The sequence below is a fragment of the Ictidomys tridecemlineatus genome, chromosome 4 (genome assembly GCF_052094955.1).
Source record: "Ictidomys tridecemlineatus isolate mIctTri1 chromosome 4, mIctTri1.hap1, whole genome shotgun sequence".
NCBI classification, from domain to species: Eukaryota; Metazoa; Chordata; class Mammalia; order Rodentia; family Sciuridae; genus Ictidomys; species Ictidomys tridecemlineatus.
The window spans coordinates 66,764,289-66,789,035 of NC_135480.1; the positions used below are offsets into that span (position 1 = coordinate 66,764,289).

The following is a 24,747-nucleotide window of genomic DNA, read 5'->3' on the forward strand; positions in this document are numbered from 1 at the left end:
TCTTGAGACATCCTATATAATTTAGTTTTTAAAATTTGTTTTTAAAATTTGTTTATCATCAGTCTCCCCTCTAGAATGCAATTCCCACAAGAGTGGACAGTTTTGATTATTGCTGGAACCACAATATTTCAAACAGTACCTGGCTCATAGCAAGTGTTCAAGAACAATTATGTAACCACAGACAAGGCACCTGATGTGCCAACCTTACCTCCTAGCACATCCTGCCTCCGCGGTCCCCATTTCACATGCTTAAGTTCTAGCCTCACAAGCCACCTCTTCTGTTCATCCACACAGAAGACCCTTTCTTCCCTCTCTTTACTGTAAAGTCCTTTCAATCCCTCAAAATATATGGACCAGCACTTCCTTTCTGAAACCTAGACATCTCATGGTTGGACTTTTAGGCCTCTATGATCCTGACTTTAAATGTCTTTTTCCTAACATGTCACAGTTTGAGAGTCGCTTGTTAGAATTCAAGGTCCTTATCAGCTCTGACAGATTGTGAATTCAGTTTCTTTTCCAGAAATTTCTTACATTGACAAATAAATTTATGTTCCGGATACAGCCAGAATATTCCTAGATATTTTCAATATATTTCCTAGACCTTGTATATTTTATGCATTGAAATAATAAAAATTGGTCTCTACAAAGTAGTACAAAATGGGTACCAGAGTGGGACTGATCTGGGCTCAAATCTCAGCTCTGCTATTTACTAGTTGTACCCCCTTCAACAAGTCACCCAACTACCCACCATCTCTAAATTTCAGCATCCTTGGCTAGAAAATGAAGAAAAGGTATGAATTCCTGGGCTGTTGTCTGGCTCCCAAACCAGAACAGTAGTCAAATGTGGGGGTTCAACCCCTAGGACAGCTGATGGGGCCGAGCTTCCTGCTCTAGAAGATGGTGTTCCCTTGACAATGGGTAGGGTTGCTGCAGTACTCTGATCATTTTGGATCTTAGTGATAGATTTTATTACATATATTTTTTTTAAAACCAAGCCTCATGAGTACGGAGCCAGGGAGGGCAGAGGATAAATGGAGTGAAATAGGTAATGAGCTCCTTTCTCCTTGTGCTTTGGAGATGCTTACCTAATCTATGACTCTGAATATGCAATTTGGCTTCCTAATTAGGTTAACTAATAATTTCCCTTTTGACACCAGGCTGCTTGATAATTTGGGGGGTTAACTGTGATTCTCTCTCACTGTTTCTTTTCTAAGTAAGTATCTCAATTTGCTTCTGGGATTAACGCAGAGAGGAGCACATTTTCACTATTCCCCAGACTCACAACGCCTCTTCATGCCTCCAAACCTTGGCTCATGCAGTGGCCTCTCCTGGGAATTCCTCTTGGGATCCCTTATGCTCATTGAGAACCACCAAGCCTTCAGACCCATGTGCATAACAGGAGTGGAGTGAAGGAATGAGCCTTTGCACCCTCAGGGCAAAAATAAATGGCTCCTGTACTGTCATCCCACAGCTCTTTAAACAATTAACATTAATAGCTAGCAAGAATTAAGGATCGACACAGACCAGACGCTCCGCCAGCATTGTATAGGCTCACAGCAACACCTCAAGGAAGGAAGACAGCATGCAGCTTTGTATTTTTTAATTATTGTGGATAAAATATAGACAGAGCTTAGCCACTTTTAAGTGCATAATTCAGTAGCATTCGTGTATTTACACTGTTGTGCAATCACTAACACTATTCATCTCCAGAACTTTCTCATTCTCTTCAAACTGGAACTCTGTGCCCACTAAATAATCACTCCTAATTACCCTTCCTTCCAGCCCCTGGTAACCACTGGAATATTGTTTTTGTAAATGAGGAAACTGAGGCTTAGAGAGGTTAAGTGATTTGCTCAAGGTCTCGTTGCTAGAACCTGGCACAACCAGGATTTGAGGTCACTGGACTGTACACTGGTGTTCCTTCCAATCTGTGACACCTTGATCATAGAAAAGAGTCACAGGTGGTTCTACTTCCAGCCACTCCCCTTTTCAGCTGGTTTCTATATTCTAAAATCATGCCTGGCATGCCAGAGGAGCTCAGCACAATTATGAAACAAATTACAGAATGAATCCACAAAAGAAACACTGTCATCCTGACCCTGTGGCTGGGAATAAACTTTGAACTACAGCCTGTGCCTTCTAAAAAACATTGGTTGAATGCTGACTGTGTGCCTGACATGTGGCTCTTCCTCACTGCCCCTAGCCTGCAGTTCCACAGGGCAGGAGGGGCCTGAGGACTAGCTCTGCCTGATGGCCCTGAGGAGGAAGATTTGTGTTTACATTACCCAGTCAATTTTGTATTTATTTTAGATATTAAGTAGTGACATAAAAGCTGCTGACATTAACCTTCAGGGGCAGAAGTTGGCTTTAATGGACCCCATAAAAGTTATTATCGATGGCGGTTGTAGGCAGTATCACTGTGACCTCAGCAAAAGCCTGTGCCGCTGTCAATACTGTTGACAATTAGGATTGACTAATGCAAGGCCGGGTGTGGAGGCAGAGTCGATGCTGCTGTGGCTGGAGGTTGCTGGGACATGCTTTGCATTTCACATTTATATATCAAGGATCTCTGAGGACTTGGTTGCACATCTTTGGTGGCCTCAGTTGAGAGTCAAAAACCTCTCATTGATTCAAATAGAGACAAGCAAAGGACTCAGAATACAGGATCAGAGAGACTGGAGCTCAAATCCAAGCCTTGCCAACACGCTAACTTGCTGGTCGTCATTTCAGTTGACGTTTTCAACCTCAGTTTCCCCTTGTAGCAAAAGGGGAATTATCTGCATTATCAAGAGGATGAAAGGCAACTGAACACGTGCAGCTGAAGGCCCTCCACAGAGATTGTGGCTTCCCTTGATTCCTGAGCAGTGGCCACCCTGTGAGGTGTTGCCTAACATGTTCAAGCAGAACTGGGCCTTGTTCTCATGGTGAGACCCAAGTCGGATGGAGAGAAGGAGAGAATGATGGAGAAAGAAGAGAGGAAGGGTGGGGTGGGAAAGGATGGAGAGTTCTGCAAGAACTGAGGCTGTCCTGATAGGGCCTGGCTCCAGCTCAGCAAGGCATGCATACTGTGCACACCTTCGTCTCTCTGTGCCTCTGCCTCCTCAGTGGAGCAAGAACACGGTGAACCTGACCAGTGAATAAAGATGAGCCACTTTTATGACTGCTGTCATTATTTAGATCTGACTGTAATAAAGCCCTAATGTCACTTCCCAATTGAGGCAAGTGGAGAGCATATGGGCACCACGGGAGTGTGTGGGTCTGAGAGGTCCAGGCCTGAGACAGAAGCAGGGCCAGGAGCCCTTTGTTAGATTCTACTCCTCTTCCTTTGCCTGCCCATTCATCCTCTAGTGTTGTTGAGTTTAGAGTTCTGTAGCCAGGGTGGAAAAGGACAATTGGAGAGCAAAGTGTCCTGGAGAGCAGGCAGCCATCTCCTTGTCTCCACTATCAAAGGCTGAAACTCTTCAGGCTCATTGGATATGTCATTATCACCCAACAGAGGCTTAATTAAGCTGTAATTCAGCTCTGAGGGAATATACAATAATGTGGGCGGTGCGTGCCTCACTCTGTCATGACTTTATGGGAAATGATCATTTGTCATCATGGCAGGAAGCCTTCAAAAGAACAGACAACTTGAGTATTTTGCCACTGAGAGAATTCACTAGAATAACTAGGGCTAAAGGAGTCAAAGTTTTAGAGTCACACAGGCCTGAATCCATTCCCATCTTGCTAGCTATGTGACCGATGCAGATTTCTTAGGCTCTTTGGGATGTAGTTTCCTTTTTCTGTCCAATGGGAATAATAAAATCAACTTCAGAGTGTTGTAGGTGGAGCAAATGAGATCATACAGCTAATGTGTTTAGTGCCTTGCTTGGGTTCTGATCATCAGCCACAACTATTAATGCTAATGCTAATAGTAATGGAATAATAACCAATGTTACAGTTTCTTCATCTTGTGCACATCTTTGTCTTATGTATTTAAGTACTTAAATCAGAATCCTAGATCTAGAAGGGCTTGCAGATCACTCAGCTCAATTGCTACCAAAAGCTACCTATTAAAACACTGATCCCATCAGATGCTCTGAGAATAAAGGATTCTGAGGTCAACAATCTGGGGAATGCTGCATATATCCCTCTGTTAATTTATCCATTAATTGGCATACTACCATCTTAAAGGCTCTGAGAAGTCCTGGAGTAGACATACTGGTTTAACCAAGTAGTTCCTCATTGCTTGACTATAGAATATTTCTCCCTCCCAACCTAAAAACTATCAATATTTTCAGAACACAGAAGATACTGATTTAAGCTGGGCATGGTGGCACATGCCTGTCATCCCAGTGGCTCAGGAGGTTAAGGCAGGAAGATCGGGAATTCAAAGGCAGCCTTAGCAATTTAGCAAGGCACTAAGCAACTCAGTGAGACCCCGTCTCTAAATAAAATACAAAAATGGTCTGGGGGTGTGGCTCAGTGGTTAAGTGCATCTGAGTTCAATCCCCAGTACCAAGAAAAAAGAAAATATTTATTTCACTTAACCATTCTACATATTAGAAAACTGAGGTCCAGAGAAAGGATGGAACTCACCCAATGCCACATCTCAGGCCAGTCATTGAACTGAGACTTCCTGTCCCCTATATAGGACCCATTTTCTCTGTATAGGCCTTGCTCTTCCTTCAATTTGGTGCTCTGGTTCGGTGCACAATGGGGTGGGCAGAGGCAGGGCCACTGGCTCAGTCCAGGCCTTGGTGGGAAGGTAGAGAAAGGTGTGGGTGGTTCCCTGCTGTAGTGGAGAAGCTCCTCAGGGACTAAGGTCACTGGCACTCTCACAGGAGTGGTTGGGAGCCAGGGGAAGGAGGCACTGCCAAAGTGATATCCATGATCTGCCTCTCTCTTGTCCTAGAAGCACACAGGCCACCTGAGAAATATCTGAGTTCTCAGGCATGGGTGGTTAAATGGACATTTGGAACTCTGCTGCATCTAGCTCTTTAAGAGGATGAAGTTCCTATCTGACCCTGACCTGTCACTTGCCAGATCCTAATCTGGATTTGGTCTCACACAGCTCAGGTGGAGACTCTTTTTCAGATTAACTGGTCTAGACCATCATCTATGACCCAGGGCTTACCCTGACCTAGCAATTCCTAGGCTCCAGCATTGGGAGCGGGGAGCCTGCAGGGTGAAATGGCCTCTGGCTGGCTCTTGCTGCTCTAATGCAGACTGCTCCTGGGGGTTCTGGTGTGGAAGCACCTGCACACCTTCTCTGTGGACTTCGAGAAACAAAACCCTCCCCAGCCAGTGGGGCTGTCTCTGGGCTCTTCCACTCTCCTCAGATTTCATAGCCAGACCCCAACAACAGGACTTGCCTCAGTGCTGACCTGGACAGGCAAAACTGCCCAGGGGCTGGAGGAGCATAATATGAGGGGAAAAAAAATTACATGTATAAAGGCATAAATTGGCATGAATATACTTTATACACAAAGATATGAAAAATTGTGTTCTATATGTGTAATAAGAATTGTAATGCATTCTGCTGTTGTGCATTTAAAAAAATCAATAAAAAATATACAGCAGAAGGGGAGATTCCCTGAGTGCTAGGCTCCATGCAGGACTAGAGTAGACCAGAGCCCCTGGAGATGTGCCAGCAAGGGCCCAAGAGGAAGAAGGAAAATTCTGAAACTGACTCCTTTCTTTCCACCATAAGGAGGAGGTGGGTAACTAGCTGTCCTAGTTTTTCTCCCACAGCATTTCAGGGCTTTGAGAAATGGAGCTTCAGAGATTAAAGTGGAATAAGGATCTGGGGGCAGAACTTCATGGGGTCACAAAGAAGCTAGGGCAAAATCTCAAGTTTTTACTTTTTTTTTGGTACAGGGATTAAACCCAGGGGCACTCTACCACTGAGCTACACCCCCAGCCCTTTTAATTTTTTTTTTTTTAACTTTGAGATAGGGTCTTGTTAAGTTGATCAGCCTGACCTCAAACTTGTGATCCTTCTGCCTGAGCCTTTGGAGTTGCTGGGATTATAGCAGTTTTAAAGTATACGTTATTATAGATTGAAGATCCCTAATCTAAAAATCTAAAATGCTTTGAAATCCAACTTTTGAGCATAATGCCAGATTTTTGAAACATTTCCAATTTCAGATTTTTTGATTAGAGATACTCCACCTGCAAAGCCTATGCAAACATTCCCAAATCTTAAAAACTTCAATTTTATGTCCCTGAGCACTTCAGATAAGGGATACTCAGCCTGAATGACTGTAGTCACCATGTGCAAGAGATCATATAAACTTCTTCCTAACTGAAACTCTGTAGCTTTTGACCAACATCTCCCTAAACCTCAAGATTCAAGTTAGCCCCAAATGCCAGTTTTTGTTTGTAAACCATTCTTTGATCAACATAAGATACTGGAGATGCTCAGGATTCAGAGATAATGTGAGCAGGATTCAGTCTAGACACTGTTGATTGAATATAAGACAAGCCATGGGGGATGGGTTCTTACTATCTGGTGTCCCTTGGCTGCTCACATGTAGGCACCTTGTAAACAATAACCCAACCTCTTGGGTTTCTCCCTAATCCAGATGGAAAGGGCAGCAACCCAACCTCTGACATGTTACTGAGGGGTGGATATTTCAGTGTCTGTGGAAGAGGCTCTGACTTTTGACCACTGAGAGCAAAGCAATTTCACCAACTTCACCAGAGTCCCAAGTGATGGAACAGAAAATCAATATTGTAATTACAGACTTAGCCAGCAACCCAGACACCCGACACAGGCCAAGCAAGCCACTCACCGGTTTCTGTGTTCTCATGCTCTGTGTCGGTGAGTGTGAGGTTGGAGTTGGCTCGGCTGGACAGGCAGGAGCTGCGCCCTGACCGTGTGCTCCGGCCCCACAGCCGCACAGGGTGTTCAGGGGACAGCACAGTGTCGGCTTCCATGTCAGCATCTGAACTGGCCCCCATGGAGTAACCACAGTGCGGGAGGCCGATGTCTGTTCGGTAGAGGGTCCCATGAGGGGGCGTCACTTCCCCCAGTCCCAGCTCTCGCAGGGTGAAATTGGTGCCTGCGAGAAAACACAGGTGATCTTGGTTAGTGCATGGAGGATAGTCCTCCCACCTGCAGCCCCTTGTCTGAGCTCACCATGGCATTCTCTGCCCAGGCCTTGGTTTGAGGTGTTTCCTGTACCTGTAAGGCTCCTTCTGTCCCTTCTCCACCAGGCCAAAGTCTCTGTAACTAAAGCCCAATTCAAATGGCACCTCCTCTGTGAAGTTTTCCTCAATACCACACCTGTGCCGACTGCCCTGCTTCTTCCACCCAGTCCCTGTCAGAGTTCTTGCCCAATCAGTGGCATGGTGGAGCTTTTAAGACAGAGCTGTCTGCCACTTCTGCTGGAGAGGGCCTCAACAATGGCAGGCAATGTGCTTACTCCTAAATCCTCGTGCCTAGAACAAAGTCCAGTGTTCAGAAGGGACTTAAAATATGAGCATTACATTGCATTGAGAGCTTCAGTCTGCCCCTTCCAGGTAGGACTTGCTATCAAGTGCAGAACAGGATGGAAGCCTAGGCAATGAGACTTTAGTGGTCTCCTTGTAAACAGAAGTTCCTTTCTGGCTGGTAGGGAGAGCCCAGAGTACTAGAACGGTGATGGTGCTGCCTGTCCAAGGAAAGTTGCCCTGAATAAGGAAACAGGCTACCCCTGCTTCTCCCTCACCAGGTGAGGCTGCAATGGGGAATCAGCAGAGATGGGTCCCTTGAGGGTCCAAAAAGGCCCGGAAGTGCCTGAAACTGAGGCTGGAGAAGATGTGGATGAGGGTTATTTACCCAGGTGTTAGGACCTGAGTGACAAAGGGGATGCTGCCTTCATGGGAAACACAGCCACCTTCATTGCTCTTGAAAGTTACTCCATAGTCTACTATGCCCAGGAGTATTTTGTGGGTAAGGAAGAGGGAGTGTATAATGACTTGAAGGGCCATATGCCAATTAAAGTGACCATCTGGAGACACCAACTTATATCAGGTGGCACCAACTCAAAGCTGGCCTTTACTGAAATGCAACAGTGAGTAGGGTATGGCCCCTGACACGAAAGAGCTCAGTCAAGTGGGGAGAGGCAAGCAGATACATGGTTGAGGGGTGAAGGCCAAGGTGGGGGAGAATAGGGGGGCTCTGGGATACAGGAAGTAAGACAGCTGGGTGGGGAGCTCAGGAGAGAGGTCTGAGGATGAAGGTGAATGCAAGGAGCAGAGCTGGAAGACAGCAGAGGCAGATGCCCAAGCATTAAAGGTTGCATCCTGTAACCAGGATGGGCTGAACCTGGTAAGCCTGCAAAGGCAAGTGGAAGTCACTGCCAGAAAGGTGGGGAGGGGACCAGCAGAGGCCTTCTAAGCCTGTGCCCCTTGTCATCTGTGTCTAATATCTATCATGCCTGCTGCAGAGGAGGAGCTCAGGAAAAGTTAGCTAAATAAACACATAAACAAGCACTCCCTGACAGTACTTTTGAATGTGGATAAGGGGAGACTGGAGGTGGGAGGAGAGACCAACTGGTATACTGCTGTGAAAGAGCTCTTGGGTAAGCTGTGATAGTGGGAGGTGCATGCTGGGCCTGTCCCCTAGGTGCTTCAAGCTGACAGCCTTGATTTGGACAAAGTCTTGAATGCTTCCATAATGGTGGGTAAATTCTGTAACTGCTGCCCAAGCCCCCAATGCCTTTTTACATACCTGGTGCCTCAGAGCTTCTGCTGTAGCTATTCCAGATCCTTCCCTATAACCCCTCCTCCCAATCTCCCCACAATCAGTTACTAAATAAATGGTTAACATTAGCAGGCCCTCCACAGCAGGGGCTCCTGGGCTGTGCTCAGTGGCCAAGCAGACATTCTGATTGGCGGGGGTCTGGGCCAGACCAGATGTTACACATTTTGAATATCACCCCTGTGCGGCATACTACAATCTGCCCTCCTATTTTTCTCTCCTTCGAAGAAAATGAAAACTCCAAATTGGAGCCTACATCCCCCAGCCAGCTTCCCACCCTCTCTGCATATCGCACTCCCCTAGCTATCCTTTGATCCATACACCCCACTTCTGTCCTGCCCTCACCCTATGTCTGTACTCTGCTGGGCTGGCCTTCTCAAGAGAGGCCATTCACATGTTACAAAAAATGACTTCTCTGTTCAGTGAAAAATCAAATTTATTTGCCATAAACAGCCTGGGTTGCGTTGATTTCCATATGGCTTACCCTGCAAACCCTTTTAAGCAGCCAGAATTGGCATTAATACCAGTGAGCTGGAACATCTTGGGACTAGAGGAAAAGCAAGGTAAGAGTCAAGTCTAAAAGTTCAGGAATCCTGTTGAATACACGGACCCCTCTCGTTTGTGAGCTTGAAGGTTTATTTTATAACATGTGAGAAGTCCTCGTGCTCTGTTTTGCTTTGTGACGTTTTGGCATCTTTGCTTGAGGAGCAGGACATGGGTTGACATCCCACCCCACCCAACATCTAGCTGTGCAATCTTGTGATGGTGACCACCTGGGCTTCAATGTTCTTGTCTTTAAAATGGGTGATAACCTATGACCCTCTATCTTCAAAGGAGTTTTGAGGATCCAGGATGGTAATTAGTGAACCACTCTGCACATGCCTGCACATGAGATGAGAATGTACAGGATGATCCTTACAGATGAGAGGTGCATCTAAGCTAAGGGCTCTCTGAGCTCTCTCAAGCAGGACACAGCTAACTTTGAGATATTTTATCTCTTCCTCTCCCTGAGACCCAGAGATGGCAATTTAATAGCAGTCAGCATTTATGAAGCATCTGTTCATACCAGGCTCTGGTATCAAGTGCATTATGTACGATCCTTACCAATCCTCACAAACACCTGGCTATTAGGTACTATTATCCCATGGCACAGTGAAGAAGCCAAGGGTCAGAACAATGGCAAAGTCAGAATTTGAATCCAGATCCATCTGATGCCAAAGCATGAGCTTTAAGCCATAAGGGAAGAGCTAAGAGCTTTTTCAAGGCTGAGAGGTGGCCTTACTAGCAAGGCAGCTTTGATGTAGATTTAGGCCTGTGGGAGGGAATAGAAATGAGAAAGTCATAAGTGGCTCTGTATATGTGTAACCTCTGTCATCTTACCTCTGTGATCTTGGGCAAATGATTCAGGGGTTGTTGAAAGAATCAAACGATATTGTGAAAACATATGTAAGTTACACAGAATAGTGCTTAACTGACCCTGTCTTTGGAGGGGAGAAGGATAGGGCAGAATCAGGGTGGGTAGCATGAACTGTGAGGGACTGGTTGTCACATACCAGGCCTCAGAGAGGGCTTGAGGCTCTGCAAGCAGAAAAACCGGACTGCCCAAGGCGCCAGAGTGGGAAACAACTACCACTGCAGCCTGGGAATGGTTGAGCAGGGTGGAACCATAAGTGGTGAGTGTGGAGAGGCAGGGGACAGAAAGTCTAAGAAGACAGAAACTGAGCAGAGAGGGCCCTCCAGTGCCAGGTTAGGAGCTCAGCCTCCATACTACAGGGCCATCCCTGGCTCACTCTAGTGTAGTGCTGAGAAAGGCCCAAGGGAAGCCTTTCTGTCTTGAAGGATTAACCAAAACCATCCCCTCTGAGCAAAGGGGATAGTTTTGGTTAATCCTTCAAGACAGTTGATAATCATCAGAGATGAGAAGTGGTAGAAGGAATGGAGAAGACGGATGGATTTGAAAGGTGTTCTGGGATAGGATGAACAGGCTGGTGATTACTGCATGTAGAAAGTGAAGGAGAAGGAGTCAGGTACCAGGAGATCCTCCAAATCACCAAGTTTTCTGTACTTACTAAGTGTTACCATGCTCATCACTAAAAAGTGTCATCCCATTGAGTCCTCACAATAATTCGTTGCAGTAGGGCAACAGCTCTGCCATCGATCGCTACCTAACACCTAAAGCTTCTAATGTTGAAGCCCAGCTCCTAGCTACATTACTATGCCAGTAATTTAAATAAGCTAAGAATGAACTACAGGACAGGCTTTTACCAGGCCTACATGCCAAGTAGAGACGGGGTTTGACCCCAGCTCCCTCTTGGCACACCTGTGCACCCACCTGTGCCTGGCCCACCCTCACCTGTGCGGCAGAACTCCTCAGCCTCCTGCGGCACCATGTCCTTGACGCGGCCACTGTAGGCAAGGCGGGCGTCCTGGTCATAGGCCTTTAGGGTCTCGCTGGAGCTGTAGGACTTCTGCGGGGCTTTTCCCTCCTCGCTGTCCGCAGAAGAGCTGGTGTAGCGGCGCTCTGCATCGCGGCGCCGGGTCAGCGAGCGGTAAGGCTTCCTCTCCTTTACGTCCATGGCTTCTGGCTCTCGCTCCTCCACATCCACCAACTGGGTCCTTGCCGCACTCAGGACTGGGTGGTCTGGAGTGGAGGAAACCATAGAAGCTTGTGAGTTCTGGTCTTCAGGAGGTAAAGACAATGCCAGGATTGTCACCTGGCGTGGTGACAATGCCCTGGACCACCCTGCCCCTGGATTGGTGGTCGCCCTGAAGTGGGTGAAGAGCCTCAGGCTGGAGAAGCCTCTGTTGTCTGGTCAGTGGCAGAGGGCTCTGGCACCCAGGGCCTCCAGTTGTGAGTCCTGTCTCTTTCTGCTACTTGGTCTGACCATGCTCCAGCCTTTCCTCTAGTGCTGGATATTAGGGGAGCTGACAACAAAGATCAGAGGGTCCTGGCATTTGGTAATGCTTCTAGGCTGGAACTGGACCCTGTTCCCATCATATCCAGCTGCAACAGGGGAGGACCCAGAACTCTTAAAGGCTCCTGAAGAATGAATAAATGCAGGAAGAACATTTTGCATATATTATCTTAATAAATCATCATATGCCCCCAGATGTCATTACTGTCTCCAACCTGTTTTGGAAAGAAGTCAAGCTGTAAGCAAACAACCCATAGTCACCCTCACCTAGTAGCTATGTGATTATTTGCTTCTTGCCTGCCTTCTCCACTAGTAGACAAGCTCCCTGAGGCATGTGCCTCACCTGTTTTGCTTACTGCTTATTCACAGCACCTAGAGCCAGGGCTGGGGCACACTAGGCACTTAGAATATCTGTTTGACCAATGCTCATGTGTCAGGTGAGGAAACTGAGCTCAGAGCCAGGACCAAACTCAGGTCTGTTGTCTCTGAAGCTTGAGTTTTACTATTTTGTTCTCCCAAGACTCCAACCTCCAGCTCTTACTACATAAGAATCCTTCCATCTAGCCATCTTCAGACCCATGGGTCCCAGCAGTGCCACCACCAGCACCTGGGAGCACAAGGCTTGCCCCATGCATCTGTGGCTAGCTATGGAGCATATGGTATCTTACTGGGAAAGTTCCTTGTCATTCCTGTTCCTCTTTTTCCCAGCTTGATGCTTTTGCCCTTGACTGACATCTAGGAATTTTTAGCTGTGATAGTACCCTCTTCTCCTTCCAGATGTTTTCCTTGAGCTCTGGGGTAGCAAACAATTCCCTAAGTTAAGGGGTAAGTACAGGAAGAAAGCAGAATGTCCCTAAAAAGATATATGTAAGATCCTTATTGTTATGGTTTGGAATGTGAGGTGTACCTCAAAATCTCATGTGAGAGACAATGCAAGAAGGTTCAGAGGAGAAATGATTGGGTTATAAGATCCTTAACCCAATCAGTGAATTAATCCTCTGGTGGGATTAACTGAGTGGTAACTGGAGGAGGAGGTGGGGCATTGAGGGTGTGGCTTTGGGTATATATTTGTATCGGGCAAGTGGAGACCTCTCTTTCTGCTTCCTGATCTTTATGTGAGCTGCTTCCATCCAACACACTCTCCCGCCATAATGTCCTGCCTCACCTGAGTCCTGAATGGAGTCAGCCTTCTATGGAAGAAGACCTCTGAAACCATGAGCCCCCAAATAAACTTTCCCTCCTCTATAATTGTTCTGGTGGGTCTTTTAGTCACAGTGGTGAAAAAGCTGACTCAAACACTTATTTTCTTAGAACCCGGAGCCTTATCCTTCTGGCTTTCCATTGTTTCATTTTTTTTCAGAGCAACATGGGTATACAGAACAATTCCTTGATTCACTGTCTTATTAGAGAAACAGCAGAACAAGAGCCCCATGATAAATGGAGAGCACCTGGGGCCTCAGTGCTGGGTGGGGCCTCTGACAGCAGGGAGGGTGACTCTGTTCAGGTGCAGGTGCCCAGTGCCTGCCCATGCTGCAGTGGGGGAGCCTGGGGTGGGAGGATGTCCTGTGAGTTTTAAGGGAAGTTGAAAATTTGAATTTAGATATAAAATGTGTGAGTTTTAAACATTACCCTTTAAAAATAATAAAAAGATACTTCTCAGGCCAAACAAAACACACCAATACAACAGATTTGCTCTGAAGAGTAGAAGTTTTGCCTGGGATCGTGGACATATGAGGGAGCCCTTTGGCCTAATGATACTCTCTTCCCTTCTAAGACCTCAAAGGCCCTCTCAAGGGCAAGGTTTTAGCTTGGCTCCAGTGCAAAATTCTATCTACTTTTTAAAAGAACCCTCTAGACCCACTCAACAAGTCCTTATGTTCTACCTGTAAACAGTGCCACTTTGCAAGGAAATGGGTGGGGGTTATAATTTCATTTGATGTTTTGGGGGATTTATCATGGACCTGTGTGTCTACTGTAGGCTTTCTCCTCTATAGTTCTTCACACTTTTCAGAGTGCAAACACTTGTGGTTTTATTGGTCCTCATAAAAACTATGAAGTATATAAAGGCAACTATTTTCATTCCCATGACATAGATGGAGCAATATTGACCCAGGGCCATATAGTCCTCTGCCTAGGGCCATGTGGTGAGTTAGCAGCAGCAAAACTGGTGTCAATGGAGAGACAATTGTACCTACAGCCAGTGAAGATGAATAGATAGATGAATGACTTTTTTTTTTTTTTTGATTGCCAATTCTCAGTACGTCCCTGTGAAACTAGGCAAGGGATTTGACCTTGCATACACAGAAATCAAGTCATGTGACCAGGACCCAAACCCACGGCCCTGAGTTCTGATGGCCTGATGCTCCGCCTCCTGATGGGTTGTCAGGAAGACAGTGGTCTTTAGAACATCTGAGAAACAGATCCCCAGGAAAAACCAGTAATGATGAGTTTTCCTCCAGGGTCTTTCAAACATTCCTGACTGAAATCCAGAGTTAAAAGTACATCTTACATGTGACCCAACACCCACATATAAGATGCAAACAAAAGACTCCTAAAAGTTACTGCATCATGAGCAGGGAACTCTGATCAATTTCCTATTTCATTCATATATATATATATATATATATATTTTAAAGAGAGAGAGAGAAAATTTTTTAGTATTTATTTTTCAGTTTTCAGTGGACACAACATCTTTATTTGGAGCTGAGGATCGAACCCAGAGCCCCACGCATGCCAGACAAGCGCGTTACTGCTTGAGCCACATCCCCAGCCCAAATTCTCATATATATTTTAAAAGGCTGATTATAACTACCCAAGTTGATATCAACACAGTACTGGCTTTTGACCCTGAAGGCAACTGCTGCCTCTGGCCTTTCCAACCCCTGAGTGACAAGAATGCAGGTGAGCATAATAAGAATTATTAAAGCCATTATTAGAACTAGTCACTAATAGCTCATAATAATAAAATTAGTATTAACAACAACTAATATGCTTTCATTAGTAGCTAATATTTATTGAGTCCTTACTTTTAACTATTATTACACTTGCTATCATTTTTAATCTTTATGTCAACCCTGTGATTTGGGTATTATGGTTATCTGCAAATTACAGATGAGAAATTGCCAAGTTGAGTGTCCTGCCTGAGTTACACAGTTTTTTGCCTAGTAGATCCAGAATGGTGCCCCAGGATATTGAACTCAGCACACAAATATAACCGCTAGATGGTATTGCTGTTACAAGCTGTCCAGATGAATTGGCAATGCCAGGTCATGCTGCTGACTTCTTATGCTCCCTAGCAATCCTGCTGAGCCAATAGGATGAATTCTAATTTTAGCCAAAATGAAGGCTCTTCTGCATCTGGACCATCTCTTCCCATCTTACTGGGCCACTTGTGTTTTCCAGACATTAACTCTGGCCTCTCTGCCTTTGGGCACAATATTCCATCATTGCCCATGTAGCTAACTAGATGGTTTATTTTCTTGTCTGCCTCTCCTCTTGTCTACAGTTCCTTGAGGGCAGGCTGGGCATCCGCAGTGCCACAGAATGTCTGCTAAGTGAAGAAGTGAAGAGAATTGTTTGGCAGCTACTTTATTCCTTCTTAAGTAACACAAAATCTTGGTAGTTCCCTGTAGGTTAATATGTATTAAGTAAATCTGAAAGACTGGACTAGAAGTATGTATTCCCCACTGACTAGCTGTACAACCCCAGGTAAGTGATTAACTTCTCTGTGTTTCAGTTTCCTCATCTGCAAACTCTCAGGGTTGTTTTGTAGATTAAAAGCATTAATATATAACCCTGGTATGTGGTCCCTGGTACATAATGAGTGCTCACTGTATATTAGCTATTATTATCATCAGAAAATTACTCATTTTCTCTTAAAGGGTATAATTTAGAAGGCTCCAGCTACATATCAGGTATAACTGGAGAAGGTACATCAACACAGAATTTTATGCTATAAGGCCGAGGAACACTGTAGGGATTACACTGGAGGATGACTACTTCTTTACATCAGCTTTAACTCGTTGACTAAAGACACGGGCTTCAAGGCAAAGGCTCAGTAACTACAAATTATGAAGAACACAGTCCCCAAATTCATAGCTTTCTTGTCAGAAAGCAGAAGCAGGGATAACAGGACTACTCACTCCCAACCCCCTGCATATTTTCATCTTAATAGCAATTCGGGAAATATTTACTTATTTGAATAGACAGGTCAGTCATGGCTTACATTCAAATTGGCATTGAATAGTGAGAGTAAGAAGAGGGTGGGGTAGAAGATGAGTAACAGTGGAGAAGGGTCCCCTTGGGGCAAGAGTCTCTGAAGCAGAGACTGGGAGGCCCTGACAGGAGGTTGGGAGGGATACTGGGGAATGTGGCCCACCTGGAACCCTGTGGTCTCCATCCATGGGTCAGAAGCAGTGTGGCACATAGCCAAGCTTAAACATGCTTGTTCTTTCCCTACGGTGGCTAAGATTTGAATATATTCTCCCAAAGTTCATGTGTTGCAAATTTAATCTTCAAATTTGTATGTTGATGGCATTGAGAAGTGGGGCCTTGGGAGGTAATTAGGGTTAGATGAGGTCATGAGGGTTGGGACACCAGAATGGGTTTAGTGGCTTTGGAAGGAGAGGAAGAGAGACCCAAGCATGCAAGTTTGAGCTCTCTTGCCATGCAATGCCCTCCACCAGGTAAAGACGCATCATGAAGTCATTTACTAGGTGCTGGTATCTTGTTACTAGCCTTTCAGATGCCAGAACTGAGAAATAATGTCTTTCTTTATAGATTACTCAGTCTTTGGTATTTGATAGCAAGAGAAAATGGACTAAGACATCCACTAGCCTCTGATTTCCCCAATGCCTGTAAAGCCCACTAGCATGACATCCCAGGCCCCTCAAGATCCTTCCTAACTCTCCCTCTGCTTCTCTCACTGCTGCAGAAAACTCACTACCCCACTTTGAATCCCCGAGACATACCCTCCACTGCAGTCCTCCAGAGCTGCCTGCCATTACTGATTCCCCATACTCTTTCATACCATGAAGACTCTGCATCATTTACTGGAATCTCCTAAGGGATGCACCAGAAGGAGATGGTGGGCAGGAAGGTGGGATATGAGAAGTCTGAGGTATGTTCCCTGATCTCTACTCTGGCCTCAGTCCACACTACCTCTCTCCAGGTGACTCCTCTTCCAGATCTCCACTTCATACTAGACTCTGCTAATACCTTCCATCATTCTCACCAGCCCAGACCAGGGCTGTACCAGTTTCCAGCCATATTCAACTCTGTTCATCTTACCATCTTGGCTGGATCCCTGTGCCTGCCTTACCCTGTCTCTTCATTAGAGTCTTTTCTTCTAAACCATCTGGGAGGATTCTGTTTTCTGTAAGAATGCTGACCAGGATCAGCTGCCCCTCCTCCTGCCTGGCTGACTTTGAGCAACTACCTCCAGCCTTGTCGTTAGAATAACGCCAGCAGCTACTGCGCACTCTGGGTTTGCTATAGGCAGCCTGGGAAAGGATTTAGTTTGATGATGGTATTTAGTTCTCACCCTTCCCAGATCTGTGAATGGGCCCCATTTAAAAAAAAAACAACAGACACTTAGAGAAGTTAAATAGTTACCTAAAATCACAGGAAGAGAATAAAGAGTTGGAAGTGTTCAATTCTGAGACTTCCTTCCCATGCCCACTGCCATGCTGGTGATAGGAGCTTCAGGTTAGGAGTCAGTCCTCCCTGGCCACCTTCTGCTCTGTGGTACTGGCAAAGTCCCTTACCCCAAGAGGCTGGGTTTGTCAGATGCTTTGTCAACTGTAATGTTTTACATAGGCATAAAGAATGGAAAAAATTATTACTATCAATGCCACCGTCTTCATTATTATTGATTTATTTTTAATCAACAAATTATGTAACTAGACAGACTCAATTAAGCAGACAAAGTTGTTCTGGGAGGCTCAAATATTTAATAAATATATGCCTAAAGGAAAATCTAGCAGCTTCATTATGGCAGGCCTCAGGCTAACACCAAGGCTCCTACCATGGTTCCAGCTCAAGTCTACAATCACCATGAGCAACTGGCTTCCATGAAAGACAATGGGCCAGCCCAAGGAAATGGGCAAAGCCCAGGAGACGGCACAGACTTTTCCTGTTAGCCTGCTTCTAGGGGCAGTTTTCTAGTCTCATCTCCAAGTACAACTTGAGCACCACAGAGTTCTCTTCAGAGAACCATTCACTTCCATATGGTGACAGACCAGTCTTGTGCTGGGCACTGGGGACTCCAGTGATGAGCAGGACATGAGCCTTGTGGTGACAGTTTACTGAACCCTTGTGGTGTTAGCCTCAGGGACCATCAGCAACAAATGCTGTGATAAAGTATGAACTGCAGGTTTGTAAGTCCATCCCATGCTCTGACATGGGTGTCAGTTTTGTCTGTCAATGAGGAGGGAAAGTAGGCCCAGGACAGGAGGAGGGAAGGAGCCAGAAGGTATTGAGGCCAAAGTTCAGTGCTTTCCACAATGGAGAGACCAGGTTGAATGACCCAAGTGGCTGATCAAGTTCACATAGCCAGTAATGGACATGACTGGGACCTGAATCCAGGACTCTCTGACTCTAAAGTTCACATTTTGATATTTTTGTTTTGGTTTGTTTTTCTTCTATGTGGTGTTAGGCTCGGATGGTACTAGAAGCTTGGAACAGGTGTGAAAATGAGGGGAGGCCCGGGAGACACCTGGTTGTGATGGTGATCAGAATATCATTTCAGATAGGAAAAGAGCCAGTAACAGCAAAGAAACTACTGTTAACAGAATACCTCCTCATGTGTTGGGCGCTGGGTACATGTTATTTCTAGTCTCTGTACCAACTGTGCAAGGTAGGTGTTATTCTCTAATTTTATATTTTCTCTTATTCACTGCTATTTTATCAATAAGATAATAAGATCACAAGTTCAAAGAGATTGAGTGACCTTCTCCAAATCCCAAGGTTCCAAGTGTCTGGGTCTAGATTTGAACCATAAGAAAATGTTTAAACCTCAATAAAAGTAGTGGACATCTAGCCCCATAGGCTAATTCATTTGATAAATAATTGCCAAGTCCCCTTCATCCTACCTAAGTACTGAAGGAGATGCTGGACATATCCCAGGAGGCTCCTTCCTCCCCTGCTCCCCCTTTCCCCTCCCTTTCTGCATCCTTCCCTCCACCCCCAACTCTAAGTTTCTGCCCTGCTGTGTCGAGCCTATCTCAAGACATCAGAGGACAAGACATATACTTTTGACTCCTTGGAGCTTCTTGGAATGGGCAAATCAGACAAGGAGAGGATGTCACCCACAGGCCCTGAGCCCCTGCTGAGGTGGGCCAAAGGTGGAGAGATGATTAAAGGCCCTCACCAGTCACACTGACATCTAAAACTGAACCAAAGAATGTCAGGGAAAAGGTGAGCCAGGCCAGACAGTTTTGAGGTATGAGGAGGTCTAGATCTGCGGCTTCCAGATCTTTCTGACCTACAGTGAAAATACACTTGTATCACAATTCAGGGCACACCTACACTTAAAATTTTAAAATAAAAACAAAACAAAAAAATCTCACAAAGCTCTGCTTAACCTTGCCACAGGGTGGAATTTGATATTTTTTTTCTTTTTTAAAAATGATTTTTTAGTTGTTGATGGATGTTTTATTTTATTTATTTATTTTTATGTGGTGGCTGAGGATTGAACTCAGTGCCTCACACATACAAGGCAAGTGCTCAACCACTGAGCCACAACCCCAGCCCGGAATTTGATATTTTCTGTTCCTTTCTACTTATGTCGAATCGTTAGTGGGTTGCAACCTACAGTTTGCTGTGGATGAATGCTCCTGGGACAGAGAGAGGGTGGTCACTCCTGAATTCTGACTTTAGGAAGGGAAAGAGATTGGAGATGGAGCCTGAGGAGAGTGTGCACTCTGGTAGAGAATTAAAGAAATTTCCAGAATACCAGTGAGCAATAAAATGCAAAGTCCATGTGGATTAGAGAGCCTGCTGGGGAAACCCTGGAGGGAGTTCCCCTCCAGCTGGTTTTCAGAGAGGCCTTGATGCCTTGGGGGGCCTGCAGCTGCCCTGGAAGACTGACCAGGGCATGGGGCTCCTGGGAGATGTGAGGAAGAGATACTAGAAACAAAGCTGTCGGTGTTGGGGAGAAACTCAATAAGCAAACCTGGGCCCTTCTTGTGGACTTCAGCGATATTTATGGAGGGGCAGGGGCCTGAAGCATTCGCAGGGAGACTTCCACAGACAGCGCAGCACTGCCAAGAAACCTCTGCCCCGCTAAGGCCTGGGGGAAATAGGGGCTGTTATCACTCCGATTACCTCGCAACCTCAGGAACAGCCAGCAATGAGCCAGGAAATTGACTGAATTCCTGCTGGACTGAAGTTTTATAAGTTTTGCTTAACATAAGCATGGGGTGATATTTTTAGTTCTTTGTGTGTCAAAAAGGGCCCATAAATATTTCAGAGCTAAAATGTGTTCTGCAAAATACAAGTTCTGGGTAGTATCTGGGTGTGTATAAAAACCATAAATTTTATTTCCTTTAGTTCTTCCAATTTGGAGGACTTGGCTTTAAGCTGGCGGGAGGTGGAGGAGATGGTAGCCCTTATTCTTGTGCCAGGTGCCGTGTTGGGCTCTGGACAAACCAGAGGAGGCATCCTTATTCCCACTTTACAGATTTGGAAGCTGAGGCTCAGAGTAGCAAAGTGATGCTTAAGTTCACACAACACACCAGGCACACCAGGGCTGGAACTGGTGTGACTCCCAGGTCTGTTCTCTCTGTTGTGGCACCCAGAGTGCATTTTTCTGGCCCTGTCAGTTTGGGGTAATGCTTTGCCTTTGGTTTTTTGTTTTTTTTTTGGGGGGGCAGTACTAGGGATTAAACTCAGGGGTACTCGGCCACTGAGTCACATCCCCAGCTCTATTTTGTATTTTTATTTAGAGATAGGATCTCACTGAGTTGCTTTGCACCTTGCTAAGTTGCTGAGGCTGAATTTGAACCTGTGATCCTCCTGCTTCCGCCTCCTAGCTGCTAGTATTACAGGCATGTGCCACCATGCCTGGCTCACTTTGCCTTTTAAACAGTGAGACATTGATATTAATAATGGTGGCTAAGAGCAAGGTCTTTACAGGCATTTCTTCATTAATCCTCACCACATTCTAAATCATTCCCGTTCTACAGACAGAAACCAGGATTCCAATAGGTTTAGTATCTTGGCCACAGTAAGAAATTAGCACAGCCAGGATTCAAACCTGTGCTACTCCAAGGCTCCTGCTTTCATTCATAATCTACACTGCTTCTTACGTGGTCATTCATATTCTAATTTGCTTAAGTGTTCTACTTGTTCTTTCACTTTGCTTTATAATAATATTAGTTCTTCTGATGACTTGACTTGGCACCTGACCTGAACTTGGGAGAAGGACTTTCACAAATGCTTCTTGATGGGCCCTGCAAAGAAGAGCACACTAGGCCAAGGAGAGGGTTTTCCTGGGAGTGTGGTGGATTGTGGCTGCATGCCCAGTCTGGCTACGGGGACATCCCTAATCAGCGGTTGTCAGGCAGGTGACAGATGGTGCCCCTGCCTACAGAAGCCATCTTGCCCTTCTGTTGGAGGCTTGTCAGAGGCCAGGTATCAAAGGGCAGATGGCTGTGATCCCAAGCCAAGAGAGTTCCCACTAGAGATTCCCAACCCCTCAAAGGGCTGGGCATGTGTGGGACTCAAGACACAATAAATCCTTAAACAACAGGAGGTTTTATGAAATTTCTAGCTTCCTGATTATCCTTTCTTCCTTCCAAACCCATTTCAACCAATGATTCCTCTTATAAGTAGTGGCATATTAGAATCAGAAAATGCATACAGATTGCAGGAAACATGGAAGGTCAGCTGGTTCTTGCCCCTTCAAATACTTGAATGCCATCCCCATAGAATTATCGCATGACCTCCAATACTGGGGTCTTTGTTACCTCCAGGGATGGCTCTGCCTGCTAGACTGTGCTTTCTGACATGAAACTGAAATCCATCTTCCTTCCTTCCTTCCATAGGCCTAAGCTCTATACCTTGGGATCTTAGAAAATAAGTCTGAAGCCTTTGCTGCAGCCATAGCACTTTGAGACTGGAGCCAATCTGTGTCCTTGAGTCTTCTTGCTAGATTCCCTGCTTCACCTTGCTTGTGTTCTTTCTCCCAGGCTTGTCCATATTGGTCCTTCTTCTGCCTCACTGGGCTTTGTGGGACCCTGGGCAAGGTGTGGAGCAAGGAGGTAGTTTGGAAGCAGCCTCAGTTCTCAAGGAGCCCATGGAGTGGTAAGAAGGACAAACATATCTGCAGGTGATTTCAGCACAAAGGACACAAAACAGTAACCAACACAGAGATAGGGAGATGCCAATACCAGGCCTGTGCTGAGTGGAGGAGGTGACCCTTGAACTGAGTGAGCCAGAGTCAACCAGGGTACAGGAGAGAAAAATGCTCTTGTTTGTCCCCTTTTGTCTCCTATTGTGTTGACCAAAAACCACCGGGAGCTTCCTGGTGCTGACTGATGTCCTCCATATGCCCCTTTGTCCTGCACCAACACTATCTTCTCTGGGTACAGTTCAACCCCAGTGGCTTTCTCAGAAGCCAGACCCAGTGGGGCCTGAGGACAAGCTTGTGTCTGCTAGGACTCAGACTTTCTTCATGAATGACACCTTGGGAAATGGCCCGTTTCTTCTGCAGTTTGGCCCCATCAACAGGGACCTCATTTCTCCTCTCTGGAAAAATTCAAGGGTCAAGTCTGAAACCCATTTTATTTGAGGGCCAATCCCTGTAAAAAGTCCTCTTCTAGGTCCATGCTAAGAAATAATCAGTAGAAGTAAGAAGGCGGATTAATCTCCCACCCCTGCTAAGACCTGGTCTTAGACTGTAATAACCTGGGGTTCCCATGAGGCATCCACTCTGTGAGGTGGGGAGGAGAGAGCTGAGGGGAATCAAGCCCCTTGGAGAGGCAGGGGACAATTAAGGCTTCTGGAAATGGTGAGACTTAGATTCTCACAAAGGACTCCTCAGCCTGGAGGAAGTTCTTGGGTAAATTGTGCAGCTGTAGAAAGGGGTTACTCCTCCTCTTCCTCTGTCTTTTCAGCCAAACAGACCCTGGACCTATCTAGGCAGCTTTGAGAGGGATTTTATTCTTTAGTATCCAGCTCAGGGCCTAAAGGGAGGACTGTTAAAATGGCTGGTGCAGGCCTGTAATCCCAGCAGCTCAGGAGGCTGAGGCAGGGGGATCACAAGTTCAAAGCCAGCCTCAGCAAATCAGCAAGGCCCTAAGAATTCAGTGAGATCTTGTGGCTAAATAAAATATAATAAAGGGCTAGGGATGTGGTTCAGTGGTTGAGCGCCCCTGGGTTCAATCCCCAGTAACACACACACACACACACACACACACACACACACACACACACACAAACAAACACACTAGGCCTCCTTCTGATGCTAACAAAAGGGTTCCACTGTGGACCCTGGACACCAAGAGATGTCTTCCTTAGATCCACCCATAATTTAGCGCTCCCTTCCTATACCCTTGGCAGACAGTAAAGCTTGATGGTACCAGGCAGTAGCTCTAGAGTCAACTCTAAAACTTCAAATCCCAGCTTCACTGTGAACCACTGTGGGACCAGAGACATCTTGCCAAGCTTCTCTGAGCCTCAGTTCCTTCATCTGTCCTCTCTTGTGATAATCACTGGATCATCTTGGGAAAGTTATTGAAGATATAAGTGACATAACACATGCAAAGAATCTAGCACAGAGAATGGTCAGGAGTGACACTTAAGGGAATTTTCCCTCTTTAGAGGACAGACAGCACTCAACACATAAAATATAGGCGGAATTTAGAGACCAGATACTCTTGGGTTAAAATCCCTCCTGTTTACCCTTAGGTGTCATGGGGTCATAGACAAGTGCTTCTCTATTTAGGCCTCATTTTCCTCATCTGTGAACAGGGCTGTTGATATAATATTACATGTTACACAGTAATATTATATATATATATATATATATATATATATATATATATATAACATTATAAATATATAATGTCTACTTTGTGTGTACAATAGCTTCTTGTCTAACACAAAAACCCAGGCAGGGCATTTATCCAGATACAACTGACGTGGAGGATATTACAGAGGAAGGAAAAATGGGAATCAAGAAGTCAGAATCAGTTTCTCCAGTGAGACGCTGTTCCCTGCTACGAGGACATCAGGGATTGGCTGGGCTGCTGTCTTTGTGGGTGGTGGTGTGTGTGCATGTGCACTTAGTACTGCTCCCCGAAGTGGTAGTTTGGAAAGGGAAGGCTCTATTGTGATTCTATTAGCCGGGCCTTTTGCTGTTGATGGAACTGGGTCAAGCTCAGAAGTGCTGCCCCACGGGTGTGAGCTAAAGCCTTAGGCCCCAGCATTCTTGGTGGACCAAAGTGAATAAAAACATACAACTCTCTGAAATCCCCACTGGATGCTTGGATTCATTCTAGCTACAAAACACTCTGACTTTGCCTTTGTCTGGCGAGAACCCAAAAGCAGCTTGAATACCATTGTTGACAGGCCAATCAGTAGCACTCAGGACAGACTTCCTTCCATGGCCTGTGCAGGTGGCTGGGAGCTCTGTCTTCCAGGGGTCCAGACCTTTCCTGTGGCTCCCTCTAAGTCACTCCATTTGAAACAAATCTGCTCCCTCAAGTCTACACATTTAAGCCTAGATTTGTGCAGCTGGAAATTGACTGTGCCCTCAGAAAACCACTCAGGACTTTGTGTGCTACAAAGGCGGGAGCTGAGGCTCAGTGGTTTAGAATCTGCACATGTGCACACATACACGTACAATGTCAAGGGCCTGCAGTTCTGTAAGGTGCAGTGGTTCCAGTCTGCCTTAGGGAGATGCTAAGAGGGGTCCTATGGCATACAAAACTGGTTGGTGTCCTAGAAAGGAGAGTCACCTAGAAGCAAAGCAGAGAGAAGTGGCCTTGGCAGAATTTTACTTATATCTCCAGGTACCCAAATCTCAAAGAGTTGGAGAAAAAGGCCCATAATGAATGGAAAACCCAAAGTGCCTGAAGCTGCTCCATTTCCAGTCATTAA

General features: G+C 45.7%; 1 protein-coding gene across 17 annotated transcripts in view; it reads right to left on the minus strand.

Annotated features, from left to right (window-relative positions):
* Tenm4 (teneurin transmembrane protein 4) overlaps positions 1-24,747 on the minus strand; it is a 2,824,428-nt gene that overhangs the window by 372,510 nt on the left and 2,427,171 nt on the right. For 16 of the 17 annotated variants that reach the window (XM_078046757.1, XM_078046770.1, XM_078046771.1 and 13 more), the window contains 2 exons: positions 11,082-11,369; positions 6,777-7,046 (listed from right to left, as the gene is read on the minus strand). In XM_078046757.1, the coding sequence (XP_077902883.1) occupies positions 6,777-7,046; positions 11,082-11,369 (558 nt within the window). Of the gene's footprint in view, positions 1-6,776; positions 7,047-11,081; positions 11,370-17,256; positions 17,443-24,747 lie in introns of all 17 variants that reach the window. The other variant, XM_078046765.1, reaches the window with a different exon arrangement.